Genomic DNA, 12,342 nt, shown 5'->3' with positions numbered 1-12,342 from the left:
CTTGGCTGGAGAATCCCATGGACAGCGGAGCCTGGCGGGCTGCAGTCCATGGGGTCACAAAACAGTCAGATGTGACTTGGCGGCTAATCAACAATGTACCTTTCACTTAAGATTTACCAGCTGCTAACATTTTTTCCATTTGTTTTCTCTGTCTACATATAAATTAACATATGTGTGCATACACATATGCTATACATTCACATATACATTTTTTTAACCATTCAAGAGTCAGTTGCATATCATGACACTCCATCCCAGTGTATGTTAGCTTGTATCTCCCAAGAGCAGGAATATTCATTTCCATAAACCCAGTGAACCCAAACAGGTTTGACACTGATAACGCACTATTTTCAGGTTTAGAATCCATATTCAGTTTTTGCCAAAATGCTCTTTAAGACAAAAAAAGAAATCTAGGATCCTATCAACAATCAACTTTACAGCATTGCTTTTAATCAATAAATGTGTGCCAATTCAATGAAATGAGTTTCTCCCGGGGAGAGTTGAGCACAGAAAAGAGAAATGCATGAAAGGTAGAGCCTTGGTTACTACCTTCAGAGACTGAGAGTATGGCAGGAGAAAAAGGAGAGAAGGCTCAGTCAGAGCGCAGGCTCTTGAAACAGACATTGAAGGGTCTCCTTCTGAGTCCTTGGATCCTTGAAGATCTCAGACAGGCCTGGCCACCCAAAGTGGGTCGTGGAGTATTCTGCTCCAGGCCAAATTTCTCTCTAGCACATGCAGATTCCAAGGTGGATTCTGGGATCTATGTCTTCCATGTCTTGATGCCCTTTGGGGTTTGGTACCACTTTTTAGGATTTGGTCAGTATTTTTTTCTTATTTCTTTCTTTATTTTCTTTGGATCTTTGTTGCTGTGCATGGGTTTTCTTTAGTTGCAGGGAACAGGGGCTACTCTCTAGTTGAGACACATGGGCTTCTCCTTGTGGTGGCCTCTCCCGTTGTGGAGCATGGGCTTCAGTGGCTTAAGCTCCTGGCCTCTAAAGTATGGGCTTGGTAGTTTTGGCACACAGGCTTAGTTGACCTACGGCATGTGGAATTTTCCCAGGCAAGGGATGGAACCTATGTCCCCTGCATTGGTGGCGGATTCTTCCCCACTAGACTACCAGGGAAGTCCACAGCGTTTCTTCTTAAGCTCATCTTCTTACTTGGAGCCCTGGTGGGGGCTGGGGGAAGGGGGATGAGCAAATACAGCCTCTTCTTGCTGAGAGTGAAGCAGAAGGAAGGGTGTGTACGTGTGCGTGTGTGCATGTGCACCCTCTCAACATCCCTCAGAGGAGCCCTCCTTGAACCTATGAGCCTGGGACCCCAGCCTTCTATTGCTATGACAACCGCTTCTATGAGGACATAGGGAGTAAAGAATTGAGTGTGGGGTTACAGAGGGAACACACCAGAGTCTCAATGCATTAGTGATCTTAGAACTTTATGATAATGAAGAAGAGAGATAATATGTCTCTGCCTTCGAATCTCGAAGTAGGGGGGCAGGATGGGACACAGCAGGTGCAAGGGCAGGGTGACTCCTGAAGTTCTGCCTTGTGTGAGCAGTTCCACTTCTAACTAACCTCTCCTCTTCTTCCCCTTAGGTGGTTAAAGAAGCTTGGGGATCCCCAAGGGTAGAAAACCCCTCCTTTAACACCATTGATATATCCTTGACACCCATCCACAGCTTCACTGATGACCTAGGCTATCAAGGGAGCCAGGACCTGACCAGCGTGAGTACCCCTCCTCTGGGGTCTCCCACCCCTTGCTCTACCACCGTATGGGCATCTTAGGTCACTGACCTCCCCTTTGTTGTTCTGTGGCCACCTTCCATATCTTGTCTATGTCCTTCCAATTCACATTTTTACTAAACATGGCTCAAATTGACTCCTTCCAGGAAAAAATACCAACAGTAGTAATAGTCTCAGCTTATATCCATTGAATACTTACAACATGCCATTTTATGAGAATTTATCTGTCATTTAAACTTCATAAGAACCCTGTATGGTCAATACTATTACTATCCCCATTTTTCAGATGAAGAAATGGAGACAAAGGTAAGTTAAGTAACTCTCCCAAGATTGCCTAAAAGATGCTAGAGTTTGAGCTCAGTTTGTTTGACTCAGGATCTCATACACAGAACTGCCTCCTGGCTAGCTGCTCCATTTTTATGAGTGTCCTCCATTGTACCCTCTCAACATTTATATGCTGTTGAACACACTTGATATATGAACTTACTTGCTTGTTTATTTGGGGGAGGGTTTAAATGCTAGCTGTAATTTTGTTATTGAGCTATAATTGACACACAATACAACTATACATATTTAAAGTGTACAACTTGATGTTTTGGCAATGTATATACTTGCAAAACCATCACCACAATCAAGATAATAAACAGATCCATCACCTTCAAATAGGAACTGCCTGGATTTCTAGAACAGATTTAGAGGGTTATTACCTAACTTCTAAAAGGATTCTTTAACCAAAGTATTTGAATCCTTTTTAAAATAATGAGCTTTTTAAAATAATGAGCTCTCATCTGACGCGCTTAGAATATGCCTGTGTATCCTTTGCTGTGTATCCTTTGCTGATACTGCAAATAACTGATACTGCTGATAACTTCTCTTTGGTCATTTTAAGCGCATGTCTCCCCTGGGCAGGGCAGTCTAAAGCTGTGCTTCCCGCGCTGTACTCACAAGCAGGTGGGTGCTTGGCTTAATCTTTCCCTCTGATCTCAGTCCTTCTCTGCCTCACTTCCCCCCTCTTAGACTCGAAGTCCCATGTGTAATGGGATGGGTCAGTGGAGAGCACGCTTCATTCCTTGCTCTCGGATTCTTCAAGGAAGAAGACCCCAGCCTTGTTCCAGGCAAGAGACAGAAGCGGAATAAGATTGCCATTTTCCGGATGAGGAGAAATAAGGTGAGGGAGGAAGATGAGAATGACAAGGAGGATGAAGAGGACGAGGCCAGGCGCTCTCCTAGGGTGAGACGGAAGCAACACGCATACTCAAAGACCCGCCAACCAAAGCAAAAGAAGATTTCAGGTGTCCTGGAAAATAACTTGAGCACGACCGCCTCCAATACCAAGTCATCTCCCTGGAGTATGATGGAGTTCCGGCAATACTTGTGTATGTGCTGCCGAACTCAGCAGAAGTTAGTGGAGGAGAACAAAGCATCGGATTCTAAAGAAAGAAGAAACCCCAATGAAAAGGAGAATGGAGGCGCAGTTTCTGTTAATGAGCAAGGGAGGGAACAGGCTCCTGAAGGAACTCCAGGGGGAAGTTCCGGGCAAAAGCCAGGAGAACAGAGAGTGTAATCCTTCAACTTGTAAATAAAGCAAATTTTATTTTTATGGATGGTATGTAGGAACCTGATTGATGATCACAGGTTTTCATCTTTCTCAATTATTTTTGTAGATGTATCCACTTTCTTCCTCCAGCTCCTCCCCTTTCATCTCTCTGAACATCTTCTCATCCTTTCTAACACTATATGCATTTCCATCTCTAAGACGTGGGGCTAGTGCATGGGTGGGTGAGACTTGGAGAGGGGTCAGGAGGCTTCTGAAACCCTTGAGGCCTGCAACTCCAAGAAGGTGAAGAACAATCTGAAGAGAAGAGTCTTGAGGTAACTGATGAGGGAGGCTTCAAGGCCTAGCTTTCCAGGTTTGAACTCCAGACTTGTCTCATTTTCTCCCTCCTAACTCTCAGCTCTATATAGCAAAACTTTTGAGCTTCTGATTGTAGCAAATAAGAAGACCAGAAAAAAACTGCCCGAAGGGATTCTCGAAGCCATTTTCAAGATTGCCATCATGTCAACACAGTTTAAGACTAGCTCCCAAATTTATATTGCCATCTCACTTTTCATTCCTTAGCTTGAGTAAAGGAGGAAAAAAGGGGGCCCTTTCCCTCCAGGATCTATCTTCTCCCTTCCCCACATATTCACTAATCACTCAGAAGGAATCTTAGAAATCAGGAAAATATCTCAGGGCAGATTCCCTAGAAGGTGAGCCTGAGATGGAGGTTCTTGTGCAAGGGTTTTATTGAGAAAATGCTCTCAGGAGAAGGAAGGTGGATGAGGGAAGCAGATTAGGGCAGGGCAGAAAGCTAGGCAGGGTTTGTTAAGAGTTAACAGTTAAGTCTGTGTCCACCTGATCCCAAGGAGCTCTGAAGTGGGAGTTACATCTCAAAACTGGTTGCACTTTTGAGGCAGAGGGCTGGCCTTTTGTAAGCCTATGTCAGTCAGTCACTGAGGACTGCTCGAGGTTCCCCAGTGAGGTAGGCTCCCTGCTGACTGAAGGCAGTTCTTTGGTGAAGGACTGTGAGCTGTTAGCCATCAATTCCACAGCAGCTAGAAATGGGTGGGTGGCCCCATAAAGGAAATCTGGGCAGCGTAATTCTGTAATTCATTGAAATTCATGTGTTTCCCAGGATATACTTAATTTCTGTAAATGTCCCAGGTGCACTTGAAATATGCATTACAGGAAAGTGCATAAAAGTTAACATAAAAATGGAGAAAGAGCAGCTGTCCTTACAGAAGAACTGCAACGAACACAAGAGATAGAAAACCACTATTAAAACACCAAGAGTCATAATTGTTGGAGCAACACCCAACCATGGAAGCTAAGATTAGTGGGTAAAAAATTGAGGAGAAACAGGGTACTTGTAGAGTCTTGAAGTATCTTCTTCAAGGTATTTATTAATTACATAGATCAAAATAATAACTTTACAAGCAGAAACACACTAGATCTCACCTCCTCTTAACTAAATTATCAAGGTTAATGTTGCCAATGATAAGACATATTGACATTGTGTACCCCTGATAGGATGTGCTGAGAAGACACACATGTCAAAATACATAACCTCCGTCTAAGCATGAGAAATATCAGACAAACCACCAAATTGAGAGACATTGCACAAAATGATTGACCAATACTCTTCAAAAGGGCCAAGGCTCAAATAGATTTACGGTTGTCAAGGGGAAGGCGGGATGAGGGAGGAATAGATTGGGAGTTTAGGATTAGCAGATGCAAACAATTATATATAGAATGGATAAACAACAAGGTCCTACTGTATAGCACAGGGAACTATATTCAATATCCTGTATTAAGCCATAATGGAAAATAATATTAAAAATATATATATATATGAAAGTGACCACTTTACTGTACATCAGAAGCTAACAAAACATTGTAAATCAACTATATTTCAAAACATAAGTTAAAAAAATAATTTAAAAAATATTTTTAGCATGCCGCATAGCATATGGGATCTTAGTCCCAACCAGAGATTGAAACTGTGCCAACCTGCAGTGGGAGGGCAGAGCTTCTGGGTTTTTTTTTTTTTGGAAGGGGGGAGTCATAACCACTAGACAGCTAGTAAAGTTCCTAATTAATGAGTTTTAAAAAATGTTCACCACCACCCCAAAAAAAGAGTGCCAAGGCTCTGAAAGACTTTCGCATAGTAATGGAGACTAAGGAAACTGGACATTTGTTAATAAATACAATGTGGGATTCTGGATTGGATCCTGGAACAGAAAAAAAAGGACAAAGTGGTAAAAGTCAAATAAAGTCTGTAGTTTAGCTCATGTCATCATATCAATGTTAATTCATTTTGGTAATTTTACTGTGATTATGCAAGATACTGGGCTTTCCAGGTGCCACACTGTTAAAGAACCTGCCTGCCAATGTTGGAGGTGTGTGTTGGATTCCTGTTGGGAAGGGCCCCTGGAGGAGGAAATGACAGCCCACTCCAGTATTCTTGCTTGGAGAATCCCACGGACAGAGGAACCTGGCAGGCTACAGTCCATAGGGTCACAAAGAGTCAGACACAGTTGAGCAACTAATACACACACAGACACACACAGGGAAATCACAGAGTCAGACACGACTGAAGTGACTTAGCGTGCACGCACGCATGCAAGATACAAACAATAAGAGAAGCTGGGTGAAGAATATTTGTATTATTTTTGTAATTTTTCTGTAAGTCTCCTTACAGAAGAACTGTAAGGAGAAATAGTTCAGTTCAGTCACTCAGTCGTGTCCGACTCTTTGCAACCCCATGAACCGCAGCATGCCAGGCCTCCCTGTCCATCACCAACTCCCGGAGTCCACCCAGATCCAAGTCCATTGAGTCGGTGATGTCATCCAACCATCTCATCCTCTGTCGTACCCTTCTCCCTCTGCCCTCAATCCTTCCCAGCATCAGGGTCTTTTCAAATGAGTCAGCTCTTCGCATCAGGTGGCCAAAATATTGGAGTTTCAGCCTCAACATCAGTCCTTCCAATGAACACCCAGGACTGATCTCCCTTAGGATGGACTGGTTGGATCTCCTTGAAGTCCAAGGGACTCTCAAGAGTCTTCTCCAATGCCACAGTTCAAAAGCATCAATTCTTCGGTGCTCAGTTTTCTTTATGGTCCAACTCTCAAATCCATACATGACCACTGGTAAAGCAAGGAGAAATAAGAACAAATTTATTTCAAAACAAAACATAAATAAATGCTCATTCTAAGAAATCATAGTAATCAGTCCTCAGTTTGAGAAATAGGACATTATCAGTACCCTTGAATTATCCTCATGTCCTCCTTCCTAATCACAGCTTCTTACTTCCCATGGAGGTCACCACTGTGGTGAATTTTATGGTAATTACTTCAAGGTCCAATGCTGTAAAGAGCAATATTGCATAGGAACCTGAATGTTAGGCCCATGAATCAAGGTAAATTGGAAGTGGTCAAACAGGAGATGGCAAGAGTGAACGTCAACACTCTAGGAATCAGTGAACTAAAATGGAGTGGAATGGGTGAATTTAACTCAGATGACCATTATATCTACTACTGTGGGCAGGAATCCCTTAGAAGAAATGGAGTAGCCATCATAGTCAACAAAAGAGTCCAAAATGCAGTACTTGGATGCAATCTCAAAAACGACAGAATGATCTCTGTTCGTTTCCAAGGCAAACCATTCAATCTCACGGTAATCCAAATCTATGCCCTGACCAGTAATGCTGAAGAAGCTGAAGTTGAATGGTTCTATGAAGACCTACAAGACCTTTTAGAGCTAACACCCAAAAAAGATGTCCTTTTCATTATAGGGGACTGGAATGCAAAAGTAAGAAGTCAAGAAACACCTGGAGTAACAGGCAAATTTCGCTTTGGAGTACAGAATGAAGCAGGACAAAGGCTAGTAGAGTTTTACCAAGAGAACGCACTGGTCATAGCAAACACCCTCTTCCAACAACTCAAGAAGAAGACTCTACACATAGACATCACCAGATGGCCAACACCAAAATCAGATTGATTATATTCTTTGCAGCCAAAGATGAAGAAGCTCTATACAGTCAGCAAAAACAAGCCTGGGAGCAGACTGTGGCTCAGAGCATGAACTTCTTATTGCCAAATTCAGACTTCAGTTGAAGAAAGTAGGGAGAATCATTAAACCATTCAGGTATGATCTAAATCAAATCCCTTATGATTATACAGTAGAAGTGAGAAATAGATTTAAGGGACTAGATTTGATAGACAGAGTACCTGATGAACTATGGACAGAGGTTCATGACATCATACAGGAGACAGGGATCAAGACCATCCCCAGGAAAAAGAAATGCAAAAAAGCAAAATGGCTGTCTGAGGAGGCCTTACAAATAGCTGTGAAAAGAAGAGAAGCGAAAAGCAAAGAAGAAAATAAAAGATATACCCATTTGAATGCAGAATTCCAAAGAATAGCAAGGAGAGATAAGAAAGACTTCCTCAGTGATCAGTGCAAAGAAATAGAGGAAAACAATAGAATAGGAAAGACTAGAGATCTCGTCAAGAAAATTACAGATACCAAGGGAATATTTCATGCAAAGATGGGCACAATAAAGGACAGAAATGGTATGGACCTGAAAGAAGCAGAAGATGTTAAGAAGAGGCAAGAATACACAGAAGAACTGTACAAAAAAGATCTTCATGACCCAGTTAATCACGATGGTGTGATCACTCACCTAGAGCCAGACATCCTGGAATGTGAAGTCAAGTGGGCCTTAGAAAGCATCACTATGAACAAAGCTGGTGGAGGTGATGGAATTCCAGTTGAGCTATTTCAAATCCTAAAAGATGATGCTGTGAAAGTGCTGCACTCAATATGCTAGCAAATTTGGAAAACTCAACAGTGGCCACAGGACTGGAAAAGATCAATTTTCATTCCAATCCCAAAGAAAGGAAATGCCAAAGAATGCTCAAACTACTGCACAATTGCATTCATTTCACATGCTAGTAAAGTAATGCTCAAAATTCTCCAAGCCAGGCTTCAGCAAAACATAAACCATGAACTTCCATATGTTCAAGCTGGTTTTAGAAAAGGCAGAGGAACCAGAGATCAAATTGCCAACATCTGCTGAATGATCGAAAAGCAAGAGAGTTCCAGAAAAACATCTATTTCTGCTTTATTGACTATGCCAAAGTCTTTGACTGTGTGGATCACAATAAACTGTGGAAAATTCTGAAAGAGATGGGAACACCAGACCACCTGATCTGCCTCTTGAGAAACCTGTATGCAGGTCAGGAAGCAACAGTTAGAACTGGACATGGACCAACAGACTGGTTCCAAGTAGGAAAAGGAGTACGTCAAGGCTGTATATTGTCACCCTGCTTATTTAACTTATATGCAAAGTACATCATGAGAAACGCTGGGCTAGAGGAAGCACAAGCTGGTATCAAGATTGCTGGGAGAAATATCAATAACTTCGGATATGCAGATGACATCACCCTTATGGCAGAAAGCAAAGAGTAACTGAAAAGCCTCTTGATAAAAGTGAAAGAGGAGAGTGAACAAGTTGGCTTAAAGCTCAACATTCAGAAAACAAAGATCATGGCATCTGGTCCCATCACTTCATGGCAAATAGATGGGGAAATAGTGGAAACTGTGGCTGCCTTTATTTTGGGGGGCTCCAAAACCACTGCAGATGGTGATTGCAGCCATGAAGTCAAAAGACGCTTACTCCTTGGAAGGAAAGTTATGACCAACCTAGACAGCATATTAAAAAGCAGAGACATTACTTTTTTAACAAAGGTCCGTCTAGTCAAGGCTATGGTTTTTCCAGTAGTCATGTATGGATGTGAGAGTTGGACCATAAAGAAAGTTGAGCACCGAAGAATTGATGCTTTTGAACTGTGGCATTGGAGAAGACTCTTGAGAGTCCCTTGAACTTCAAGGAGATCCAACCAGTCCATCCTAAGGGAGATCAGTCCTGGGTGTTCATTGGAAGGACAGATGCTGAGGCTGAAACTCCAATACTTTGGCCACCTGATGCGAAGAGCTGACTCATTGGAAAAGATCCTGATGCTGGTAAAGATTGAGGGCAGGAGAAGAAGGGGACAACAGAGGATGAGATGGTTGTATGGCATCACCGGGAGTTGGTGATGGACAGGGAGGCCTGGCGTGCTGCGGTTCATGGGGTTGCAAAGAGTAGGACACAACTGAGCGACTGAACTGAACTGAACTGAATGAGTCTTTGTTCATTCAGTCTTTATACATTCCCAAGGAAAGGAAGGGAAAGGGAAAAGGGTCAGAATGTGTGTTACAAAATGATAGCAAGTGGGAAAGGAAGTACCCGGCTTAACAAAATCAACCATCAAATAAACACTGCCCAGATAGGGTTGCCAAAGCCCAAGAGGGCTATATCTCCTGTAGTTTGGGAATGAGAGGAAGGAATGAGGGAAAGAACAGATGGGTACATGCTTTTCTACCCTCCCTCCCTCGTCATAAATTCAAGATTTCACACAAAGCTATGGCTTCTAGCAGTAAACATGGAGTTATATTCATCCATCTTCTATTAAACAATCTTGTGGCCTATTGGACACCAGTTTCTTGCGCCTGCATAAAAGTTCCTATGTGACTTGAATATACATTCATCTTTTCTTTTGTGGTCTCCTGACCCCACTCTCTACATGGAAGAACCCCTCATTGCTCCTGTCTACCCTCAGACTTGAGATTAAAATAAGTTTTAATCCACCCAAAGACAGCAGTTTGTTTAGCACGAATCTCATCAAGGAATGGTCATGACTCAGGAGACTGGGAACAAGGGATGGAGAGTTCCTAGCTTCTTCAGGATTTTTGCACAGATCATTTAATCTCAGGCACCCCACAAATTAAATATACAGGTATATGGGCTATTTTAGGGGACACAAAGGTGGATATAAGAGGGGGTATGAATCTAGTTTTTAGGACAGATAATCTTGTTCGAAATAGGAAATAGGGGAAGGGGAAGACAAAAGAAAGTGTGGTTCAAGACGTCCCACTTCAAGAAGAGGGGCCCCCACGCTTATGTTTCAGATCTTTTTTGCCTGGTACAAAACCTTTTGTCAAAGATGCTTTGGCTATTTTTCTCAAAATGAAAAGAAGTTTGTAAACAATAAAACCCCCAAAGAACATGGAGAAGACCAACACATTATATTTACACAAACTAAACCACCCAGCAATCACCAAATCAGCTACTTGTGAGGTCCTACAAAGCCCAGACAAATGTTATAACTAGAGGGGGAGTAGCAGTTGGGGGAGACAAGAACCGAGGCTCAGACCCACTTCACCCAATGCATGCTATTGCATTTGCCCCATCACAACACAATGAGGTGGGTTTGCAGTGATCTCACAGCATGTAAATGAAACTCTCTTTTTTTCCTTTAGCTCCCATGATACTAATCACTTCTGCAGCAGGGCAGGACCGTGGATCTGGGAACCACAAAGAAGCCATAGCTGATGGTCTCCCTGGAAGCCAAGCAGGAAACGCCCAGGATTGTTTAAGGTTAAGGATCTTGTCCTTGCTTCATGTATCCATCCCTGGGCAGCACAAAATGGGTACAGAGGCATTGCTCTTACAACCTATCTTTACCAACTCACATTTTTTATAAAAACACACACATACAGTACACCCTGCTGTGCCTGGTAGGTTTAACCCAATCCAGTGAAGGATGGATCTAATATGTAAAGTGAGTCCTGTGCCCTGGGGTTAGAGGTCTAGAACAGATTCCTATATCGCACGTGCAGAGGACCTTTGCCTAATCTTGGCTTCCCCTCTCTGCTTTTACCTGGCCCAGCCTTTCCTAACCTCTCTGCACCACCTCTCCCTATTCAAACCAATTCCCAATCTTTCAGTAGAAGACCAAGTCATGTGGCAACCCAGTAAAAACCTAGTCTCTCATGAAACACTGAAGATGGAGGGGTTTCAAGAGGACACCACAGCAGAAAGTGAAAATGAAAGTCACTCAGTTGTGTCTGACTCTTCTCAACCCCATGGACCATACAGTCCATGGAATTATCTAGGCCAGAATATTGGAGTGGGTAGCCATTCCCTTTTCCAGGGGATCTTCCCAACCCAGGGATTGAACCTAGTTCTCCCTCACTGTGGGCGAATTCTTTACTAGTTGAGCTACCGGGGATTCTGGCATAAAAGCCAGATCTAACTGGCAAAAATGAGGTGGTTCAATAGGCTATACACTCCAAATAGTTGTTCTCTCTGGTGACAGAGCAACAAAAAGCATTCCTATTGTGCAGACCCAGAGCTGCTGCCAGCTCACCCCTGAGATTGCTCACGTACCTGAGAATACAGTGCAGGTATGAGGGTCTTAGATTAAAACATACAAAAATGAAAAACCAGAATATTTATATATCATGAAAAATAGTTAAAATGTACAAGATACGTCATTCCCACGGAGCTAGTGTTGTTGGAATCCTGGAGAAAGAAGGACCCGAGGCATAACCAAGGGGAGCAAATAAATAAAATTGTATTGGTCCAGAATGGGGTGGGAGTGAGCTTAGAAGCACCAGGACTGCAGCTGTTTCTTCAGATCATCTCTTTCGACTGTCATCACAACCCTCTGCTTGGGACAGTTCTCAGCACTCCATCCCAAGAGGGGGTTATGAGAAGACAAGATGTGGAAAACCCTGCCTTCCTGCTGACAAATTTCCTCCCACAGAATGCAGTGACTTGTGGGTTGGGTTCATCAATCTGGTCTCATGCTTAATCTTTTCACTCTGGCATGGAAATATTATTCCATCTCCTTCTTTAAGAGTAAAACAAATTCTCTATCCAGGCCACTTTCAAAACCTGGAGATGCTGGGGATGCAGACTCAGATAAAGCATGCAGGGAGGGTTAACCCCCAGTGCCCTCACATGCGTTTGGAGAGAGTGTGACTGGAGTTGCTTGGCTTCACTCCTTCCTCCCACCAAGAGAGCAGAGGGGGTGAGGCTCTGCACCTCAGCCCGAGATTATATAGCAGTGCCCCCTACCCACCCTGTCCCCACTTTCTCCACTCTGCCGATCGATGCCTGCTTCTCAAAACTTTCTGATCGCAAGAGGATAGCTGCTGCCTACTGTGGC

At 43.1% G+C, this 12,342-nt stretch overlaps 1 protein-coding gene across 1 annotated transcript; it reads left to right on the top strand.

Moving 5' to 3' along the window:
* Positions 1-1,375: 1,375 nt before the first annotated feature.
* LOC122429397 lies at positions 1,376-3,346 on the top strand. Its single transcript, XM_043449680.1, has 3 exons — positions 1,376-1,512; positions 1,596-1,724; positions 2,833-3,346. The coding sequence occupies exons 1-3, from the start codon at positions 1,438-1,440 to the stop codon at positions 3,304-3,306; spliced, it is 678 nt and encodes a 225-aa protein (XP_043305615.1). The 5' UTR covers positions 1,376-1,437; the 3' UTR covers positions 3,307-3,346.
* Positions 3,347-12,342: the final 8,996 nt, after the last annotated feature.

Source organism: Cervus canadensis, chromosome 2 (assembly GCF_019320065.1).
Source record: "Cervus canadensis isolate Bull #8, Minnesota chromosome 2, ASM1932006v1, whole genome shotgun sequence".
In the NCBI taxonomy this organism is placed as follows: domain Eukaryota; kingdom Metazoa; phylum Chordata; class Mammalia; order Artiodactyla; family Cervidae; genus Cervus; species Cervus canadensis.
This window is presented reverse-complemented; position numbering and strand designations above follow the sequence as displayed.